At 43.4% G+C, this 23,615-nt stretch overlaps 1 protein-coding gene across 2 annotated transcripts in view; it reads left to right on the forward strand.

The window, feature by feature from the left end:
- grin2bb (glutamate receptor, ionotropic, N-methyl D-aspartate 2B, genome duplicate b) overlaps nucleotides 1-23,615 on the forward strand; it is a 90,698-nt gene that overhangs the window by 32,540 nt on the left and 34,543 nt on the right. For both annotated transcript variants that reach the window (XR_015101822.1, XM_086119949.1), the window contains exons 4-6: nucleotides 17,889-18,032; nucleotides 20,067-20,337; nucleotides 23,184-23,376. Coding sequence is in view for 1 of the 2 variants with exons in the window: in XM_086119949.1 (XP_085976075.1) it covers nucleotides 17,889-18,032; nucleotides 20,067-20,337; nucleotides 23,184-23,376 (608 nt within the window). In the remaining variant the exon portion in view is untranslated. The remainder of the gene's footprint in view (nucleotides 1-17,888; nucleotides 18,033-20,066; nucleotides 20,338-23,183; nucleotides 23,377-23,615) is intronic.

Consider the following 23,615-nt stretch of genomic DNA (forward strand, 5'->3'; position numbering starts at 1 on the left):
AAAAAAAAAATGGAGGAAATGCTAAGAAAGTGTTCGACTTGTGTCGCATTTGTACATAAAAAGTGAGGGAGGCCGAGGGTGTTTTTTCATCAAAAGCCACGTGTTGGAACAGGAACGAGAGGCTGAATGACACTCAAAAGATAACGACGGGCGGGAAGATTTGAAAAGGGGATGGAGGGGAGGGGGCCCGACATAGGTATATGGTACGGTGGGATGGAGACTGCTGATGAAAGGGATGATTGATTTTCGTGCTCCCGTATCAGTAACCGCACTGCCACACTTATCTGGCCTATCTGATTTTATCCTATTCGTTTATTTTCATGTTGCGCGTATGCAGCCCAGAGGAGATGAGTGGGAGGGCAAGGAGGGTAGCAAAAATGCAGGAGCCACCAGTGAGTTATTCGGGGTGAGCGTACAAATGAGAGCTGGGAGAAAAATCGCGTTCATCCCCCCCCCAGGTGGTGATAAATTCCGGGAAGCCCGTGAGGGATGCGCGGAGGTGAAAAGAAGAGATGCAGGAAAGGAAGCGGCGTCCAGACATGTGCAACGGGAGAGAGAAAAGTCACGTCATGACAAGGTTTTGAACCCTGTGGCTCAAATTGCACGCCGCACTTGACTCCAGCGTGCACCTTTCGCCTCAGTCGTTCAGAGAGATGCATCACATAGATGACAGAGAGGAACAGAAAGGAGGGAGGTGCTTGCCTTCATGTCATTAAAGATACTTTAAGGCCTGATTTATTATGCCCGGGAGAACTTTTCCGTTCGTGAAATGACGAAAACAGAAATCATCGCAGCATAGCGTTGACTCAACGGATGCTATTTTGTAGTTTCTGAATAATCACAGGCTTCAGGATTGGCATTTAACAGTTCTGGTCGAACTGCGTACGCCTAATCTCAAAACAGACCGCCACACACATAAAGATTGCGTTCCATCACTGAGATTAAAGAAATAAAAGAATCCAAGGTTTCAGGAGACTCGCATGATCACTTGTAGCTAACAAAAACGAAGGCTTACAAATACTATACCAGATATATTGCGCCGATGTTTCCGAAGAGAAGTGTGGTAGAATGGAGATGTCGTCAAATAAGAGTTCTTTTCTTGCCTCCTGGGAATTTTACACTTTTATACTGTATAAGAAAAAACAATATTGTGTAGGTCGGACATGTTTGTTTTTATTGATGTCCCTTACCATGTTCCGGAGTCGGGTCGCCTCTTTGATTGGCTACAATCCGTACCATGTGACCGTTTATGAAGTCAGAACTTGGCGAGCTGTCCACACTCACTACATAAAGATTTTTATTCGTAATTTAATATGTAAGAATGTCAACCCAGACCCTACTATTGGGACAAATCCACTGCTGGCCCTCAGACAGAAGGAGAATCTTATCGGAAAATCTAATAAGAAATCAGGACAAAAACAGCCCCATTATCGTGATGTGGATAAAGATGGATTGCATGCTAGCCAGTCACGGGGTGTGATCAACAATCAATTCAGTGCAATTGAATTATTAACACTTGATGATTGATGATCGCTCTTATTGAAAGGGTGGCGGCCAAAAATATCTTGGGAGTGCTATTGGTTTTCCAGGCACCCAAGGAGTCCTCGGCGCCACCCCTGTTTAAATAAAGAGGAGTTTATTTTTCTCTTTTCACCTTCTAACTTGCAGCGCAACCTTTGCCCCTGCCCAGATAGCCAGTGTCTGAGTGCCCAATCTTTTGCCGTTTTCTCCGCACCTGGAAGTAGCCTCCTCACAATAGTATTTTAACAGACTAAAATAAAAATGAACGCCCTGCAACTTTTGTTTGAGAATATGTTTTTTTTATCGACCGTGAGTCACGGATGGATGTGTCACAAAACCCCTCGAATTGAACAAAAATTGTTTGCCTTACTTCATCATCTGCGAAGCATCTGTTGTTATTTGTGTCATGGAGTCTGAGTGTATTGTTATGACTGATTTTCTCAAAACAAAACAGTCAGGCACTTGGGACAGCTTTAGGCTCTTTGACTTGAACTGTAACAAGGTAAGGCTGCTACAAGAGCCAGATGAGAGGGAGCGTTTTCACACAGCGACTTTGCTTTTGCATATTTTTGGAGAATCAAAGTGCCGAAAGCATCAGTGGGAAACTGGCTGATTGGAGATCACACAATCCTCCTAATTTAAGATGATTTCATGCTTGGGAACTACCATCTTTTTCATGTTAATGTCGATGCTCGGATGCAAAATCTTACCAGCCTCCAATTTACAACTGCCTTGAGGTGCGTATTCACAAAGCTCGAAGCTGTCATTTATGTTCGAAAGGTTTCAGCGACTAATTAGCACCACTTTGTAAATCATTGGCCACCACATTCACGTCCACAGATTAGTGCACTAAACCGCTTTTTATCTTTACACCTCTTTCCAGTGTGGGAAGTGTTGACTGTACTGAAGCCCACAAATATGAAATCATTATGACAAGGTTTCTTTCTAGTAATCTAGTAATCATTATTCACACTCTCAACTATTAGCTGACTGTAATAATAAAATGCAGCAATGTAGATGGACGGACCTGTACAGATTTTTTTTCCCCCCCCTCATTGCCTCAAATGTTTGTTTGCACAGTGAAGCGAACCGAAAATCGTCTCAACTCATTCGTGGGCACAAAACCAAGACACAAACCAAACCATGAATTTTGAGAACTGTTCCACCCCTTCTGTGTGTGTGTGTGTGTGTGTGTGTGTGTACACGCACCCCACCCCACTAAGCCCCGCCTCTTAAAGGCTCACGCATAAACACATACACAATGCAATGCTTCCGTCATTTTCGATGCATTTTATTCCCACAATTTTTTTTGGTTTTAATACATTTGTGCTGGGTTTAAAAAGTGTGTTTTCCTAAATTCTCTTTTTTTATTTTTTAATTAGTTTAAATGTGTTTAAAACGTGCATGCAAAGGGGGGAAACTGAAAAGACAAAGATATTTCTCGGGTCCACAACACTACGGTATGAGACAGGTTCATGTAATGATTCATTTTTGTCAAAGATAAAATTACTCCATCTTACATTAAATGTTTAGGGGCACCAAATGACCACTGTGTAATCACATTTAGGATCTGCGAGCAGTGTCAGACTTTGTTCACGGCATGCAATTGGCCCTAATGGCTCACGGCCCACACCGGCTTGCGCATTAATTTCCACGTGAACGTGTGTAATTTTTATCATGATGGTTCATTCATTGATTTCAATGGGGTGGAGAAAACAAACCAGCATGTGTGTATAGGACAGTCAGTTCCAAGTGCAATTGCGCTATACTTGTTGAGAGTGTTGGTATTGCTTTCACGTGTGACTAACCGTTATCCAAACTGTTGATGGGAGTGATTTGGATGCGCTTGAATAGAAGCGGGCCCCCGTTGTAAAGCAGTGCCATCGTCACTGCCTGTGTGACAAAGCTCACCTTCAACTCCTCGCAGCAAAGCCGAGAATGAGTTCCGTGTGGGAGAGATCCTCCTTGCTGCATGAACTGCATTTGGACTCTGTCGCTGAATAGGATGACTCATCTGCATCTGTTGAGAAAAGCACGCCAGCATTCTAGCAGTGGTCAGGTATCATTTGTGCGCTCGCGACGTGACGGGGTGGAGAACCAAATAAAAGTGCCGAAAGTTCACGCGACTCGATTGTTATCCTGAAGCAATTATTTCCGTTTGAGATCGGCTGGGTGACAGACTGAGGTAAACCGTATGACGCGCACAAAGAAAAGTCAGTCTCGTTATATATTTTATCTATGCTTCTTCTTTTCTTTCTTCCATTTATGTTTCTTTTTTTTAAAATTTTTCCTAACATACAGCCGTTGCACAGCTGGGTTGCACGGTTCATAGCTAATTGGTTGCGAGGCGAGTTTCGATTGGCGCTATCTTTGCCCAATCAGTATACACAGCCCCCATGTGTCAGTGATTAATTCCTGCATTGCCTCCAGTGTAAATGAGCAAAATCAACTCCTCATGAAGGCGCTTTCCATTAACTGGTGGGGCCAAGGGTAAGGCCAAATTGACTCCTCCACTTGTCTTAACAGGGCTTGCTCTTTTTGAAGGGATTGTTGGTTGAATACACCTTTTATTGCCTCAAAGGAAGGGCAATATTTTCGAGTTTGAAGACAACCGAGGGAATATATGACATACTGTGTAACCAACCGTATACACAGTCGGGCAGTGTTTCACAACTTTTATTGGGCCAAGGCGTATATTTTACATTCGATTAATTTCACAGCACACCACAAAAATGTCTGGGGGGGGGGGGGGGAACAAAACGTATTATGATCTCATCTCAATTTACTTACAAATTGACTTGGTGTGAAATCTGGGCCTGTTCAATTGAACACAAACATCTTGTTTTGTGTGAATGACAACAGCTGGATACTCGGGTTAATTGTACCTTCTGCTATCCAGTCGGAGAGCATTAATTTGTTCTGCCTTTCATTATAACATTAGTGGCATAAATAGATGAATGACAATACCCCCACAGTAAATAAATAAACATTTTCAGACCAATTAAGTGAAATTGGATGATTTCTGGCAGTAGGATGATTTTGCACGACACGCTAATTGGGACACGTCAGTTTTTTGGAATCGCTCAAGTTGGGGGCAATCCAGACACTGATTGTACCAAGGAAGGGAATGCTAACTTGTAAAAGTGTTTTTTGTGCGAATACTACAACTACTACTACTACTAATAATAATATTTTTACATCCTGTTTTAAAAAATACTCAGACTCATTACAATACTGATAAAACAACACATTACAAATCCATCTGCAGTATTTTCGAATCCGCTTATCCTCACAAGTGTTGCGAGCATGTTGGAGCCTTCGGGCAATCGGCGGGGGACAACCTGAACTGGTTGCTATCCAATCGCATCGCACACATAGACGAACAACCATCTGCGCTCACAATCACACCGAGGGACAATTTCGAGTGTTCCATTAACCTGCCACGCATGCTTTGGAATGTGGAAAGAAACGGCAGTACCCGGAGAAAACCCACACAGGCACGGGGAGAACATGTAAACTCCACATAAGAAGGCTGGAACCGGAATCAAATGCGGCACCTCTGCACTGTGAGGTCGATGGGCTAACCACTGCACCCCTGTGCCGCCCGAAATTAAAAAAACCTTCATTAAAATGACCGAATATTATAAAATAGTTCTTCAGGTAAAAAGGACAGTTTTGAGAAGGGATGTGAACGTTGCCATGTTAGAGCACTTCTGTTTTGGGAGGTAGTGACAAAACATGGTCCTCTTGGAAAGATTTCTCCCAAGTGCAGGTTCCTGACCGTTGTGCTGTTGTGCTTGAGCGCCTTAAATGTCTAGCCTACATTTCTGTGTCATCCTTGTGTGCTTTTTCTTTTTTTGTGTCATGTAACCACTGTTCCTGTTACTTCTAGTGCTACTAAAACAATGCAAATTTCCCCGCTGGTGGACTAATAAGAGTGATCTAATGTAATGTAAATGGCATCCGGTTTTCTGAAGTCTTTTGATGTGATGCAAAGATGTCACGCCACCGCCAAAAGATGAAAGTCTTTACTGACCGTCCAATGAGATTGCGTTGTCATTGCTCTGTTTCTCACAACACCTGGGTACAGACTGTATCTATCAGCATGCTATCTGGAGATTTGCCTTATAAATTAGGATCAATTAATTTGTTCAGTGGTTTAGTTTGTATCTCTCTGAATGGGGAACTTTGGAAATAGAACCCCCCCCCCCCCCCAAATAACGAGATTTTTGCGACTGAAATGAGTTTCCTCTGCATGGTTCGGACAGCTTCTCTTGCGCTAAGGAGTATGTTCTTTTTGTTCTGTTCCGTTTCCGTGAGTGCCTCTTGAGAGATGTTGAACTCCTTGAGCTGCCTCTTTTGCACTACAGTGAGGCTAAATAGCGTAATCAAGAACCAAAGATGGGTACGGGCTGAAACGACCTCCTTGAAGAAGTTGAAAAGGGTCCTGCTCGGGCCGCCTTGTTCACCGATACAAAGTAGAGTTGTGCTTTCCTCTTCGTTTCGACTGGTCCAGTGAACAAGCTTTACTTCCCTGTGCAACATTTTGGGCTTGAATGACATGATGTCAGGCGTGCCGGCGCATCCGGTGTAACAATGGACCGTCGAACAGGGCAGTTAATTGCTTCCTTCTTGTGGTGCGCACAGTGACAATCGAGGTGAGTGTTCACTGGGCATTGGATGTTTGTAAATGAGTTTGACACGGTTTCAAGACAAAGAGATTCATTAGCATTCATTAGACAGTCAGTTGATTGCAAGCCAGTAGCCGGCGGCGCACGACAGAAGACGTCAGGGGGCCTTTTGGAAGGGTAAATTGGAAGGCCCTGCTACAGCTCATACTGGCAAAGATACATGCGCAAAAGTTTATTTATTTTTTTCTTACAGTAAAAGAAGGCGTAAAACTCTTTAAAGTGTATCTGCATGATTGGACAACTGCAATCTGGATGGCCGGTGTCTTTGTGAATGTCTGATTTTAGAAATATGTCCTTCCTGTGTTTTTTAAATGTGGGTTACATTTGTAAATCTCTCCTCGAGCAGGCAGAACATTTTGATTGTGAATTATTGATACAAATAATTTTGAATGAATCATTTCTAACCCACATTATATCTGCTCAAAGGATATATTTGCTTGCGTCTGTTATTTCGAGTTTGGGACCATGACTGGGAAGATTTGACCAAATGTTGCCTCACGATCCATACATACAAATGAATTTGTGCAATTAATCGATTAAACAAAATGATCAATCCCTAGTTTTAACGTGTATGTTTCACATCCATGCATTTCTATCACACTTGTCTTCATTTGGGTCACAGATGAACTGAGGTTTACAGAATTCCAGATGGATTTGGGGCGCAAGGCTGAGCACACACTCGACTGGTCACCTGCCAGTCACAGGGAGTGTTTTGGGGGAAAAAAATCCCACCCAAGGAAAAATGTATCTTCAATGAACATGTATGCATCTTTTTGGAATTTGGGACTAAACTGGAATACTTGGCTTACAAGCACGGGTAGCCCATGCAAACTCCATACAGGAACTCCTGGGTTGGGATTTGAACCCACAAACTCAGAACTGCACTACGCAGCAGACAAAATCACACCATTAAGCCGTAGTGTGTTGTATAATTCAAAACAGTGATGTGCGTGCAATATGAGTTTAGTTGTTCTTATATGAGCTATTATATAAGACCTTATATGAGGTAGTCACAGTCTGTACAGACAGCAAGCAAATTCATAAACGAATCAACAGCACCTCTGCTGGTTACAGCCAAGAACTGCACTATAATTTGCTTCAATTGTTTTGGAATTGTGATTAAAATCAACAATCGTTTCCTTACAATCGACACAATTCTCAACAATCAACTAATCCATTATAACGCCTTTCTTTAGTTTCAATCAAATTTTCAATGGTTGATCAAAGAAGAATATCTTTCGTCAAAGGCGGTAATTATTTAAAACATCTTCCTCTCTTGCATCTAAATGCTAAATGTTCTTGTATCTTGTCTCCATGAAGCACCGGGATTATTCAAGCTTCACTAATGAACAGGCAAACAAAGAACATCAACTCCAATTGAGTCCTGGAGCATGAAATATCTTTACCTAAATTAAAATAATTAGTAATGACACTCACTCACACACGAACAGGAAACAATTGCGCACATGGTGTCCTATTTTTTTTTGTTTTTTTTAAAAATCGTATTTCAATGCAGGCACACGCGCTCACGCACACGCTCAAGAAACGGTCCCACTGCGGGAGTGAATCATATTCCGCCGCCTCTCCAATCATTTCCTGTACAGAAATAGCAACATGTCATTCAAACAGGACATTATAGGATGGTTAAAATCGGGTAAATGAAGCTGAGAGTCTTTTGAAACGGGGTCATTGATAATTAAACAGCTGAATATGAGATTAATTAACAGTGTGTGCCTGTGTGTGCGTTTGATTTGAAACATGTTGGCGGGTTCACGCTGGGAAAGATTGACAGCCAAGGCAGCGCGCTGACTGTGAGGAAGGGAAGATGGAGGGAGGAAGATGAAAGGAGGCGAAAGACGAGTGTGATGAAGTGGAAAAGCTGATTGTTGCCGGGCGCCGTGCGCACGCTGCCGTTTGGTGTGTCACGAAGTGTGCATGTGCGTGAGTTCTCAGCTTTGGCCTGTTTTGTCAAGCGAGACTCAAAAGTCTCTCTCTCTCTCTCTCCCCAATCCTCTCCCACCAGAGCTGGTTGAGCGTCGGGTTGAGACGTTGCTCTTCCCCTGCAAATCTAATTGGAGACAGGCTTTCATAGTCATGACATGGAGATGAGTTGCCAAATCCTTTCAGGCCCTCAGCAGTGCACACTGACGCAGCAGGACGATCCCCGACAGTCTTAATGGCTCTATTCGGCGCTCAATAGAACTGGGAAGTAGAACTTGCAGAGTGCGACTTGAAAGTGTTCCAAAGCGGATGGATGGCAATGTTAATAATAATGGAGAATATCTGCGCTGTTCCAAAGAATCAAACCCAAGGAACGGTGTTAAGAGAAGAACATGAGAAGAGGACGCCAGATATATGCCAGAAGTTACAGATTGAGGCCAGCCGCACACCAAGTGACGTGACAGACCGCCATTGAACAATTCAGTTGCGCCGGCGCACAGCTTGCAGGGTTCTGCAACTAGTTTTCATTTGTTGCTGAGCGTTCGTGACTAGTTTGACTGCAATTTTAAATGTTGAATCTAGTGAATGGTGTCTCAACAGCACAGAAGGGTATGGCCAATTTATAACCAAAAAAAACAAAACCTCTCTGAGTAACCACTGATGCAAATGAAGGCGCTCAAGTTTTTACATAGTGGCAGAGCAGTGACTCATTCTTGAATTGTGAAAGCCAGTTTAAGATGATATGCCCCCCCAGCTCAAGTCCAGCACAAAGCACAGTCTAACTGGTGGCATGGCCGCAGTTTTTTTCCCAGACGAGCGCAGTTAGAAACGGGTGTATGCGCTGTTGTGAGCGTTAACACAGCCGACGAGCGTACCATGCAGTGGAAGCGGCTCCACTCATCCACAGTGTTACACCACACGTGCCACAACTCAGACCTGCTTTCAGGTGGTCTAAAGTCCAGTCATTCAACCACCAAATTGTCAGGTTCACGGGGGTGTCAAAAAGGAAATGCCCTCAGTCCGCCAGAATGCCTCAGATGGCTGTCTGTCAAATTCTCAAACACGCTAAAATAGGCATGACAACCACGATGTGCCATTTTCCCCCAAGAGTGCACATTCTCTGTCTATGAAAATGGTGAACAATATCTCCACAATTGAGTACTATGTATTTCCCAGCCTTAGTACGTTTTCAATAATCTTCTAACTTGTATGGTGAAGTTCGAAACAAACCTCCGAATGCACTTTACAGAGTCTTTGACTACATTTCTAACTTTAAAACTATTTTTTACTTTGAGGAGCATTCATTTGCATGGTGAACTCAGTTTTCGGGAAGACAACATACACTACTTGAAGAGAATGGTTTGTAGAAGCAATGGAAACGTTAATCTGATTAAAGACAAAACATTATTTTCGTTAAACATCAGATGTGTTTTCTTGAACCGACTTGGTTTTACTGCAACTGAAACAAAAGGGGATTACACCAGCAGGTGGTATACCTCAGAGAGCGGTGATGAGACCCACAGGTTTGGGTCACTGAGCTAACTGTGGTTGGCCACACAGCATCGGCTCAAAAGTAGAATAATGCCTCCCAGAGTGATGATTGGTGTATATATCGTCTGCATATTCAGCACGTCATGACTATTCTGAGCGTGTTGAAACTTAAAAGCCACGTTTGATGTCACTTGTTAAGACGTGAGAATGAAGGGGTGGCAAGATGTAAGAGAATTTTTATCAGGAAGAAGCATTGAAGTGACAGAACTTTAATTGGTCACAACCTGCTCGATGGAAACGTAGACTTAAAAGTAAATTAGTTGCATGGCTCTGCTTCTGACCTTTAACCTATTTTTAGTTAAATTGTGTCTTCAGTCCGACCATGAGGGCCACCCCGCAAATTACTGTAGATATAAACAGTTTCTCTTTGGCGTTTTGAAAGGGATGTTTTACACAAACATGCTTAACGCCTCATAGGGCACTCTTGGAAATAATTTGAAATTCATGATTCCAACCCTGTCTATTTACCGCAATATGTAAGGGTTGTTTTACTTGAAGCAGGGACAGGCGCAAGGCCTCCTGCTGGACGTTCTCTGCATGTGAAGAGCAAAAACAAGAAAAAAAAATCACAATGATTATGTCAAATTCTCTTTCATTTTAGTTGTATTCCATTTCCTTTTTCAATCCAATAAAAAAAGACAAATACTACGACAGATTACTGAGTCATGCATTGATTGAATATCACTCTCCTCTTCATGTGTCTGTATGACTGTATTAATCTGCCCCTCGCTGGGCAAGCAAGGAAATTATCATCATGAACACACTATTTATTTCTTTATATTCTATTTAATGATGTCGTTATTGTGTGTCTTCATAGTACAATATTATAGAGTGCAATTTCTAATTGAAAAAAAAAACTCCATACAAGCGTTTTCATTGTTTGTTTTTTTTGGGGGGGGGGGTCAGCAGACAGGAACGGATTAATCGCATTTCCCTTCATTTCAATTGGGAGTGATTATTTCAGATGTCCAGGGCTGGGATGGCATGGATTGAAACCCGTATTCCACGCCACCACTGGATGTGAACTTTTAATTTTCTGCAATGTATGTTTTATTCATGGCTTTGTTGTGGAGAAAAAGAATTGCATTGCTTCTAAAGAAACATCACAACTTACTTGGTACTTGCTAGCTGAGGTCAGTGGTCAAATAGATCCGTTTCATGCCTCCAGGTCCCAGTTTTCATGCCATAACTTACTTTTCAACATTAAAGCAAGGTGTGTGCTGGTTTTAAAGGCTGCATCAAAAAGGCTGATGTACTTTATGTGCTGTGGAGGCAAATTAGGTAAAACAGTCTTAAAACAAACTTTTCCAGACAGGTACAGCTGGTATCAGATTATTTACAAAAACAACACCAACAAAAAACTTGGACATGAATCTGTCACACTGAGCCATCAGGGGACTTTTGAGCATGGCAGGCTCAAAATCTCGACAGTGCAATAATCCGGTCAGAATGAGACGAAGGGGTGCATTAAAAGGCATCCATGGAACAGATTGCTGCCGGTCTTTGATGTGCTGATGAAAAGGATGCCAGGATCAAGTGTACTTGTGAATCCGCGTCTAACTAGCTGCAAACTGCCCGACCAGAACAATGGCTTTTCTGTCTTTCCATGTCCCATTCATCAGCCACTTGCAAAGCTGACGTTGTCTTTTAGCACATCATAGAGCTATTCATACTGTACATGAACCCTTTTATGCACCCTGTAACCTGTGTACAGTTGTACGCAAATGTGAATCCCCAGAAAAAGTGTTCACCAGTCGGGCGATCGCTAACTCTGCTGACGTTTGCCCTGCACATTTTCGAAGGATTGTCAAAAGCCGACAAAAGCAAACATCCTTGGATCACTTCTGAACAAAACGCCAGGCAAAAACCACTTGTGAGAGAGAACATGAACTAAAGAGGGCAAAAAACTATGAGGACGCATTTCTAAGTTAAATGACCATCATTTTTATTCTTTAGTCTTTGTTTTTTTTACATTGTGTACAACTCTCATTTATTTTGCAATAATCTAATTTGTAACATGCATTTGTTACATATTTAGATAAATTTTTATGCTTTAGAAAACATGTCTAAATGTTAGGGGGCTTGGAACAGATCAGGGCATTTAATGGAAAACACGTCTCTACTTACAAATCTTCTAGTTAAGAAATTTCTTCCGGGAACAATTAATTTCATAAGTAGAGGTACCACTGTAGATGAGAGGGTCAGAAGTACTAAAGAAAGAAATGTGTCACAGAGTTATGCGTGAAAATTAAACTTCAAACATGAGATTTGAAAGGAGAAAGTGGAATAAAATGATAAATTGTAATCTGAGTGGATGAGATAAGTAGGTCCCTTAAAATCCAACCGGATGACAGGTTTTGGTCTCAGGGGTTATTACACCTCAGCTCTCTTTTTAGACAATCAGGGGAAAAAGCGAGAGCAAAAAAAAAAAAGAAAGAAAAAACAGTGAAAACTTAAGCAGCTAAGCTGGTAATGGACCGAGTAAGTAGGTAGGTGAGAGGAAATGAAAAGGCACCTGAGTAATCTAAGGTTGTGTGTGTGCGCGTTTGTTCACTGTCGCTCCGGCTCAACATGTCACCAAGAGAAAATACATAAAGGTCAGCTGTGACAAGACTATTGATCCCGCAGGACAATTACAATTGCTAAATCACACACCACCAAGTTCAAAAAGTGCTGCGGCGTACACTGGATAGACAGCAGTGACAAATGGACATGCAATCATACACTTGTACCCAAACTCATTTTATCCGATTGTACCTGCGACTTTGCTCTTTCAGTTTCTACCGAGGGCTTTGCCAACGTAGGCGAAGAAGGGATTGTAATGGAAAGCATCTCCTTCTGGATCAGCGCTAATCGGGCTTTCATTCACCTGTACAGAGCACACACACACACACACACACACACACACACACACATACTTTACCAGTTGCTCTCCTCGTCTATCCATGCATCCATTTTCCTTAACTCTTAAAACAATCAAGGTGTAGAAATAGTCAAGTTTTATGCCCCGATGATCTCTGATGGCCACTAATGTTGTGGTCCTGATGGTGTGGTCCTGATGGTGTTATCAAGCTGTAACCTCCAGCTGGAGCAATGATCTCCAATGGTCACTAATATTTGAGCATGATGCGGTCCTGATGGTGTTATGGTGCAATGCCCTTTACTTTGGAGTCAGCCAGTCCTCCATTAAGCGCCTTCAGTTGGTCCAGAATGCCGCTGCTCGCCTCTTGACTGGTACTCGTAAGCGGGAGCACATAACTCCCACTCTGGCATCCCTTCACTGGCTCCCCATACATTTTAGAGTTATTTTCAAGATCCTCTTATTTGTTTTCAAATCTCTGAATAATCTCGCGCCACCTTACCTCTCTGAGCTCATCCGCCCCTACACACTTGCCCGGCGCCTCAGGTCTGCGGACCAGACATTATTAGAAGTACCAAGAACTAAACTGAGGCTCAGAGGGGATCAAGCCTTTTCTGTTGCTGGTTCCTCTCTCTGGAATGACCTCCCACTGACCATTCGGCAAGCCTCCTCGCTGCCCATCTTCAAAACCCTCCTCAAAACTCACTTGTATTCTTTGGCATTCGACTCAGCATGACTTAGATTTGTTCTTGGTTTTACTGTTTGGTGCTTTCTACCGTCTTTATTTCCGATTTGTCTTACTGTTTATTGTGCATGTTATATTGCTCCATGTAAAGCACTTTGTATGCAACGATGGCTGTTTGAAAGTGCTCTATAAATACAGTTGACTTGTTATCAAGCTGTCACCTCCAGCTGGAGCGAGTTGCCACCCCAAGGGTGGAGGGAATCAAGTCGTGTTGTTTTTTTCTCCCCGATACCGATTCCAGTCACCTCTACGGTATCGGCATCAGCCGATACCATACTGATATCATACCATTTGAAACAACAAAATATAAGGGCATTTTTTTTCCTCGTAATTCTAAAGAACTGCATACTCACTTGGATCTAAAATCATTCATAGTTCAAAGTCAAATCATCACTTGTGAAGTAATCTGCAGTCAACATCATAAACAGAAAATGTGTTGAATAAGCAGCCTATTTGGATAATTCTTCATGCAAGTGAGAGTGAGACATGGGCTAGGTATTCACCTGAATGTGCACTTGGAGTGCAGCAAGATGCAACATTTGGACATCTAAGATATTGCCTGTGATTCTAAAGGACCCATACTGTGTGACGTCATATTTGTATGCCGTGTGGAGCCTGAGGGCAGGCGGTGGAGTGAATGAGCTAAGTGAGGCAAAGTAGTCACTAAGTCAGTTTTGCGTTCATCACGATGGTAAACACCGGTTGCTCCAATGGGTCAGTTCGAGATACGAAATCTTATTTCTTTCCCGGTAGTGACACGAAGCTGGGAAGTAAAAAAAAAAAAAAAAGAAGAAGAAATGGTATGAAAGACGACGAAGCACGATGGCTATCAAAGATGAAATGCTAATAAATGTTAACCTTAGTTGCAAATGCTAAACCCTAACCCGATTTGGAAACCCTAAACCCGAACCCGATTTGCACACCCTAACCTCATTTGCAAACTCTCAACCCTCACCCTACTTGCAAAATATCGAACATATCTACTCATGTAGTTGTGCTTTGTTAAGGGAAGGAGCTGGAGGTGTCCAGGGTGGGGTCCAAGAGAGAATATTCGTTCAAGTTTCCATTAATAAATTTGCTTCTTGACCCACGTCGAACGCCTCCGATCAGGCCTCTCAGAAGACTCGTTACTTTTATAGCATGACGCAATAACTAAACTTTCAAACACGATGGAGAAAAGTGGTCTCTCAGCCGATGCAAAGCATGCATTAACTCCTCCTCAATGCGCTCGTACAACCCTCGCCACCTTTCTTTCCACGCTGCCAATCCTTTCGCCCTCTCTTGACACTGCAGTGTTGGCGCCTCATTACTGAGAAGAGTAGGTAGCAGAGATCATATCTGTCCCTCTGGCAGAAAAGGAAAAAAAATAGGCGGTAAGGGGGTCGGATGTGATGTATTGTGCCTGATGAGCACTCGCTCTCCTGCATGATTCGCACGTATGATCGACTATCCACGTGGCTGCACACACGCGCATGCATGAACATGAATACTTTTATTTTTTGCACATGCATGCTGAGCGCAGACGCATATGAACATCGAGGTGATCGTTCACCATTGCAATTAAGCCCTTTAAGCAATGATGATGATGATGATGATGATTTAAGTGTCATCGAAAGATAAATGAAGTTTCAAAAGAAACTTTCATTGGTTCAGACACCCCTCTCTGCTGGTCTAGCTTGGCACAAACAGTAAGCAAACATGAAGTTGGATCCCGGCCTTGCGGTGAGTAAAAATGATCGTCTCTCTCTGGCCATCTGTAAGCTTCACTATCACCATATTTTTCTTTGGCAACCTCACTAAGAAAGAAGCATTTTCCTCAGGTGTGACTTATCAGTCATGATAACACGACAAAATTAAACGACTAGATCAACCTACGAATGTTTTGAGATGCTTTTACCCCAGTTTTGTACCCGTGTAACCGCACCTTTTTACCATTTCCGTGCGGCTTTTGACTGGACGGTTGAAAAATGTAATCAACTTTTAACAGAATGCTTTCTTTGTCCTTGTCACTGTTGGTCTAATTTAGTGTTTCCCAAACTTTACAGAGCCAAAACGCATATTTTACATGGGGTGGGGGGGGGGGCCCATTTTCAATTCAAAGAATGACAAATTGTGGATACACAAGTTTATTGTGCCTTATGCCATCTAATGGAAGAACTGTTCAGTCTTTCCCTTTACATCATCGGCATAGATGGATGAATTATGATATCCAGTGTTATTAGTAGGGAATAAATCATTTTTCGACCAATGCAAAATTTCCCGTGACGCCCAATGATCTCTGTCATCACACTAATGCGCTACGGCGCAGGGGTTGGGAAATGTTGGTCTTATTTCCATCCATCCATCCATTCTCTACACTTCGTGGATGAGTTGAAGCCGATCCTAGCTGACTTTGGGCAAGAAGCAGGTCAAACTGGTCAAAAGTCACAGAATTATTGAAATATACTGTACAATCAATGAGGTCAAATACAACTTCTGAACACCGGATGCCATTAAATTGTGCAGGTCTACGTAATGCGGTGTGCGGTGAAGTGCTGGATTCAAACATTATCTTTCTACCAATGTCCATTTTCCAGGAAGGCTGGAGTTGTTGAATCCCGTCTTAACAATTAATTTTCGATGTACATTGTACTCAGAGTCCTTAAAAGTGCTTCATTTTCCGCTCTTTATATTGGAGTGCATGCAAACAGAAGCGTGCGCGCCCAATGTAGACACTCCTCCACTTTGCGCATGTGGAGTATGCCTTCCTAAGCACACTCCACGAAGAAGCGTTGTGCGTCCATCGTGTGCCGAACAGCAAAAACAGCAGTCGGTGTTGTCGCTCCAGTCGTCACCCTCTGTCACACAGAGGACCCCTGACATGATGCCGCTCTCATTACAGCCCCACTGCCATGTCGCCTCCAGTCACTTACACCTCATGAATAATCCATCTCGACTCGCCACATCCTGATGAGTCGCTTGGCGCTTTTGACATGGATGGCTGACCCTGCCCTCATTCAAAAGCACCAGGCGGCGCTTCGTTCTTCTCACACTCTCTTTCCTTGGAGAAACCCCCTCACTGATGCCTGTTGTAAAACTTGTAAAGGCCGTGTGAAGTGATGTGACCGTAAAAGTGCAGCTTCAGAGTCCTAATACTGCCTCTGTCATTGCCTGACTACAGATCACTGACTTCAGGGCTTTCCTTTTTTTTTTTTTTGGGTGGACCAGCCAGGACATCTCATGTTGTGCTCAAGCATTTGTGCCTATTTTAGTTCTGACCTTAGATTTATTGGTGTCACACTTTAAAATATCTTGAGGCAACTGTAAAAAGAATCAGGGAGCTTGGAAATGAAGTCATATTGTGGAGAATGGCATTTGCAGTGGTTGGAACGACCATTCGGCTTGCTCAGACTCTGTTTGCCAACCGTTGTATTGAGCCAAGGCACTTCGTTTACATCAGAGAAGTCTTACGGTGTACCGACAAACAAAAATGTCTCAAAAAGTACATTGGCTCCCCTGAGACTAATCCCAAGGGGTTCATGCAATATTTCCCCTCGAGTCGGGTCAAAAATAAATGTTGGCATGAGCGAGAATGTGTCCGGTGTTTTAAAATCTGTTTTTTGTCTTGTTTTAAAAATCCATATTTGTCTTGTCCTAACTGCTGCTGGCAGTAACGCTATTGGGGATTATTTGAGTTGCTGCCCCAGTGGAAGTGTCGCAAGTGACAGAAGTGACACGTCTGGTGTCAATGGCATTATAATTCTGTCTCCACAACATTGTTTGTGACCAACACCCATTGAAGGCTGCTGGGCCATTGTTTTTAATGTCTGGAGTGCTACAAAATAAAAGCTTTTTACATTGACACAATCCCAACTGAGTGCCTGCAACCTGGAATCCTTTCCATCCGCTCTGTGTTGAATATGTAACCCTTGCAAGAGCAGGATGCAACGATAACTTCAGCTCCCCTTTGACAAAACAGTGTTATGTGAATGACGAAAGGTGGACACACAGGTCCGTTGTCCTTTCTGCTATCAGGTTAAAGAGTCTTTGATTTTCCTTCCTGTCGCTATACGTCGCCGACATTGATAGATGAACAAAGATATGTTATTTAGAGTTGAATAAAAAGCTCTGCCACTGCCACAGAAATGTGGAAAAAAAGAAAATTGGGGGTAAAATGAAGAACATGAGCACTGAATGTGTTGCAACACAAGAGTAATTAAGATCTCGGTGGCTGTCTTTCTTCAATTTCGACGAGTGTATCATCTATCTGTTCACCGAAACAGGCCCAGATTTAAGAATAGCTACATTTGTGAGTAAACTGACGCCAGATCATTACAGTACACCGTGTAAACATTTCGTGATGCATTGTGCCAGGAGATATACGCCCTGGCTCCATAAAGTTTTGGAAACACTGCCTTACAGTATCAGTTTTAAAATGAATAACCCCAAATATATTTCGCTATGATGATTACAACTAGGAGCTACATTTGTTTCCGAGGCGCAGAGCTACTGGCCATGTGTCATAATTATCTGTCTTTTACTTCCCTGCTCACGCTGTTTGACTTTGTTGGCTAATTGGCTCTCTGTCTCTTGTTTCCAGGACGACAACTCCATGTTTTTCCAGTTCGGGCCGTCCATCGAACAGCAGGCCTCGGTCATGTTGAATATCATGGAGGAGTATGACTGGTACATCTTCTCCATAGTGACCACATATTACCCAGGCTACCAAGACTTTGTCAATAAGGTGACTAAATAGTAGTTAGCATGCTAGTGTCTGTGTTACGTATGCGCAGTAGTTATTCGAAGCATGAGGCGCAAACACAGTTGATGGCCATACCACCTGTCTGCAACATTAGCATCACAGTGAATATGCTGCCTTTAGAAATGAACATCAGTTCAGGACAAGCTGAGGTCAGTGAGGAATATTATTACATCCAAAGAACATTTACTTTTTGAACTAAGAGATTCACTTAGCTGTTATTATCTGTCGCTTTGGAGCACATTAGGAGTGCTTTCACTGAATGTGTTTCCCCTCAGCTGTAGAATCTGCTGATGTGTGTAAATGTGCGTGCTATTTTTTACCCCCCCCCCCCCTTATTTTGTAATATATGAATAGAAATGATGAAGTGGCTCCCTAAAAAGGCAGCCAAAGTGGAGGACCTGATCATTTGGGTTCAAAACCATAATTTCAAGCTTTTGCTAAAGATAAGGTTGGCAGACTGATGTAAATGGGCAGAATGTACCATATTCTGATTGCTTTCATGGGAAAAAAGCAGACCGGCTGAATATTTGGGGGGGGGGGGGGCCGGGGGGGGGGGGGTCTAAATGGAGCTGCTCACTGAGGCTGGAGGCTCCTTATCTCCAGGGCTGAGCAAAGACTCTTTCAAGGCGATGCTATGAGACCCTCACTTATGCACAACACCAGCCGCATACTTGATCTTCGCGGAACACAAAAAGTTAGACTTACAGTTGGGGCTGTCACATCACCATTCCAAATGGTGTTTACTGCGTCCAATGACGTGAACAAATGACATTGGCTCGCAGCTGGATTGATAAGAATGCACGTATGCACAAATCGATTGAAGGTCGATCAAAATCCATTGAGGATAAGGTAGAAGATCCTTGAATGGATTCGCTGTGATGATGATGATGACAATCAACGGCATGCTTGTAAACATTGTCTGCCTCCTAAGAGATAAGCTGTTGCCATAGTAGCGGTTCTATCAGAACTGCACAAAAGTTCTCTATAAATAGAAGAGGAAAATAGAGACTTTCTGGAAGAAAAGGATGTTTTCGCTCTTGTCTCTTTTTTCATCAGAGCCACCTTTTAATTGTTGATCTGATTGGTCCTTAAAGAATAGGCATAACTTCCACCCAATCGCTTGTTCATTAAATGAATGGCCTTTGCCAAACCGCACACCAATTAAAACAACACAATACAAAACCGTGACATACAGACATTAGGACTTAACCATCCATGCAAGCCCGAAGTTATAAGTGACAGAGGTCGCATGTCTTCACTGCATATTTACCAAACTTGTACAGTTGCAAGGGAACGTGTGCGAAACCCTTGAGAATTAACTGCACTCCCGCATAAAAGTGACTGCCCTCCCGAAGGTGGATACCCATAGACACAGCCCCCTCGTGTGCTGCCGGAACAGGGTCTGGTTGCGGTCGCGAAACCTGTGGCTGCCGGAACAGGGACTTGTGGCGGCCACAGGATGTGTGCCACCAGAACAGGGTCGTATGGCGGCCGCCGGATGTGCACCACCAGTGCCCGGTGTGAATTGGATTCCCCATCAAATTGGGAATAAAAGTGGTCCTCCCGTGTTGCCAGGACGCCCACGATGAAAGTTAGGTTCTGAAGAGCATCCTTCAACGCTCTAGGACTGAGTCCGTCAGCTCAACAGTTCGCCTCTTTGCAAAATGATTAGCTGGCAACCAGTGCAGGGTGCACTCTGCTTACTGGCTGAAGACGGCAGGGATAGGCTCCAGCACACCCGCAACCCTTGTGAGGATTAGCGGCTCGGATCATGGCTGGATGAAAGTAAAGAACCAAGGTTCCACTCTACCCAGCGAGGCCCGGTCAAGGCCTTATGCTGGTGTATGTTCTGGTGATTGGGAAAACCTGCTCTAGCGCATTGCCTTTAGCTCAATAAAACTGTCGCAACAGCAGTTTGAAATGGCTCACAGTACAATACAGTAATACAATCTGTTTTGATTGTTTTAGCAGAGCCCAAACCCAAGATATGCATTTTTATCTCTCTTATCCATCAAGGTCCGCAGCACCATCGACAATAGCTTTGTGGGCTGGGAGCTGGAGGAAGTCCTCCTGTTGGATATGTCAGTGGACGACGGTGATTCCAAAATCCAGAACCAGCTGAAAAAACTGCAGAGTCCGGTTATCCTGCTTTACTGCACAAAGGAGGAGGCCAGCACCATCTTCGAGGTGGCTCATTCTGTGGGGCTCACTGGTTACGGCTTCACGTGGATCGTCCCCTCGTTGGTGGCGGGAGACGCAGACCACGTGCCCTCTGTTTTCCCCACAGGTGAGCATACGCCCCTCATCACGTCTGCTCGACTGTCATTTTTATTTTTGGATGGCTTCCATGACATTTTACACTCCGATAGGGCAGCAAATTAAAACAGAGATCACACCACCTTTACATTTTCTGGTGACCGCATAGAATCATCTCCAATAGTGTTGAATACAATAAATGTAACAAAGGCAGGAGAATTGAAGTCAACTGTGACTCTCCACTAATGTGGAAATGTCTACTGCGTATGTACTGTATATGTATGATTTGGGCAATCACAAACACTAAAAAGAGAATCAAAGAGGCAGAGAAAGTTTACAGATGTTTTCACAGAAGGCAGTGCTTCATTCATTTATATTGCTTGTCGGTGCTTTTAACTCTGCTGCTGGCCACACTCGCGGGCCTTATCTATTAATTGCACAGTCTCCATTTTCCCCAACACGTCTTTACTCACATTTGAAGCCTTTTCACTGACAAACCAGAGAGGTCAGCAGGGATTCAATTCAACCGTGTTAGCTTAGACCAGTGATGGGCAGTAATCACAGGAAAAAAAAGGTAACAATCCAAAATATGACAAATATTGGGGGGAAAAAAGGTAAGAAAAACACAAATGTGTAAATGGATGGGTGCTGAACTGGGAATATGCACGGGTCAACTGAAGCTTTAAGTATCACCTTCGGGCGGCCCGGTGGGCCAGTGGTTAGCGCGTCGGCCCCACAGTGCAGAGGTCGTGGGTTTGATCCCGGCTCAGGCCTTCCTGTGTGGAGTTTGCATGTTCTCCCCGTGCCTGGGTTGGTTTTCTCCGGGTACTCCGGTTTCCTCCCACATTCCAAAAACATGCATAGTAGGCTGTTTGAACACTCCAAATTGACCCTAGGTATGAGTGTGAGTGCGGATGGTTGTTCATCTCTGTGTGCCCTGCGATTGGCTGGCGACCGGTTCAGGGTGGCCCCCGCCTACTGCCCGAAGACGGCTTGGGATAGGCTCCAGCACCCCCAGCGACCCTTGTGAGGATAAAGCGGATGGGAAAATGGATGGATGGATAAATAATCACCTCCGGACAAATATGTCTTAGTTGCATTTCCAATGGGTCTTATATGGTTCTATAATAGGTGAGTAGGCCAATAATCTTTTGCGGTTTTGGAATGATGTGCAGGACAAACATAGTACTCAAGTATTACAATTTTGAGTATATTAATTTTTTGTGAAAAAATGTCCTAAATGAGTTCTTGAGCTTAATTTCTTCTTGTTTGGCAGTATTATGCCGTCCTTGAATGGTAATCTTGGTGCAAGAAAGAATGTGGTTATTTTGGGGTTTTTTGGTTCAAAAATTAGTGGATCTTTTGTACATGTTTTGAAAAATGTATTCGCAAAAAGGAAACAGATTAAGCGCATGTACTTGCCCATATTTAAAATAGAGCATTTTTGTCATACATCTAATAATGAAGTGTGTAGTTCCCCAGCAGCACTTATTAACAAGTTCTGGCCCTTTCCAGCATTTACATTTGACTGTGCTTTTGATAGCACAGTGGTATATGTACAGTGGATTTTTTTAATGAGAAATTCACACAGACACGGCAATTCCAATTTTTATAGATAAGTTTAACATAGTTGATACGCTAGCTGTCAACAGCTGCGAAGTCAGTACTGATAACAAGCTGGCTCCAAGTCTGCCTGTTTCCACTGAATTTGAAAACTGGCAATACTGTAAAATGCAAACCAGCCAAGGATCATAACCACCAAAACGCTCTAGTTTATGGGTGAGATAGAAATGCGTTCAGACATCAGTAGTTCTTCATGCTTGGATGGCCAAGCATAGCAAAATGAGCTGAGGGCTGAACCACAGTTTCCATGTTCACAGTTTTCAGTTTTTCATTCACGTGTTCCTCTTGAGGGTGTATATGTGTAGATATGTGTATATGTGAAGATATATGTGTATACATACATATTAGCATATTAATACATTGGAACATATTAATGCTTTGGTTCCACAGAGTGCGGTTCAGAGTTTTTCATTAATTTCCTGTCATGCCACTTCTTCCTAGACTCGCATTTAAGATTTCCAGGGACTCCTGCTACGTTGTTTGTATATATATCTGTTCTTCCTCAAAATCAACTTGCTGCATCTGCATGGGCCGCCAGCATGGGTTGCCAGCGGATGTTTTGGAGAGTCTTAGTTGCACGACCATGTTTTTGTTCTGCTGAGTGGTGATTAAAAATTCAAGCTAACCAATGGAAAAGTTCTTTTTATCACTTGATAATTTCTATTTCGGGCGGCCCGGTGGTCCAATGGTTTGCGCGTCGCCCTCACAGTACAGAGGTACCGGGTTCAAATCCAGCTCAGGAGTTTGCATGTTCTCCCCGGGCTTGCGTGGGTTTTCTCCGGGTACTCCGTTTTCCTCCCGCATCCCAAAAACATGCATGGCAGGCTGATTGGACACTCGAAATTGTCCCTAGGTGTGAGTGTGAGCGTGAATGGTTGTTTGTCTCTGTGTGCCCTGCGATTGGCTGGCAACCGGTTCAGGGTGGCCCCCGCTTACTGCCCCAAGACGACCGGGATAGGCTCCAGCCCCTTCCGCGACCCTTGTGAGGATAAAGCGGATCAGAAAATGTATGAATTTCTATTTCTACCGGCTACGAAAACTTTAAATCAAATAACCCGTAAGACTTTTATTTCAATTATTTTTAAAGGTCATGTTGAACGATTTGAAATACGTGTTTTGGGACCACAGTTTGTAGGATATTAACAGTTCAAACTCTTCATGTGGGCCATTGTAAAATTTAATTTTCAAGGGGGTGTCAATCATTGTCATGATGGATGAATCCATCTCTACCCCTTCGTCTTCCGTCCCACGCAGGGCTGATCTCGGTGTCATATGATGAGTGGGATTACAACATTGAAGCCAGGGTGCGCGATGCAGTCGCCGTCATTGCCACGGCGACATCCACCATGATACTGGATCGCGGGCCTCACACCCTCATGAAATCCAGCTGCTTTGGGACCCCCGACAAGAAGAACATCAACACTGGCCACTCCAAGGAAATACTCAGGTGGGCAAGGATTTGATTATATGGCATATCATGTACACTACTGAGCAAAATTTGGGGATGGTGGGCTTCCAGGGGCAATTTCAGCACGAGCCAGAAACGCACACTGACCTATCACATTTTTGGCACGGCTTGGTTTTCTCTCACAATTATATGAATGGCAACATTCACATCGGGAGTTTGATCCATGCATCGACCAATAATTCCCCAAGGACATCCACTTCCATGACTTTTTGTGACTG

This window comes from Hippocampus guttulatus, chromosome 9 (assembly GCF_054856545.1).
Source record: "Hippocampus guttulatus isolate MCC_2025c chromosome 9, RoL_Hgut_1.0, whole genome shotgun sequence".
In the NCBI taxonomy this organism is placed as follows: domain Eukaryota; kingdom Metazoa; phylum Chordata; class Actinopteri; order Syngnathiformes; family Syngnathidae; genus Hippocampus; species Hippocampus guttulatus.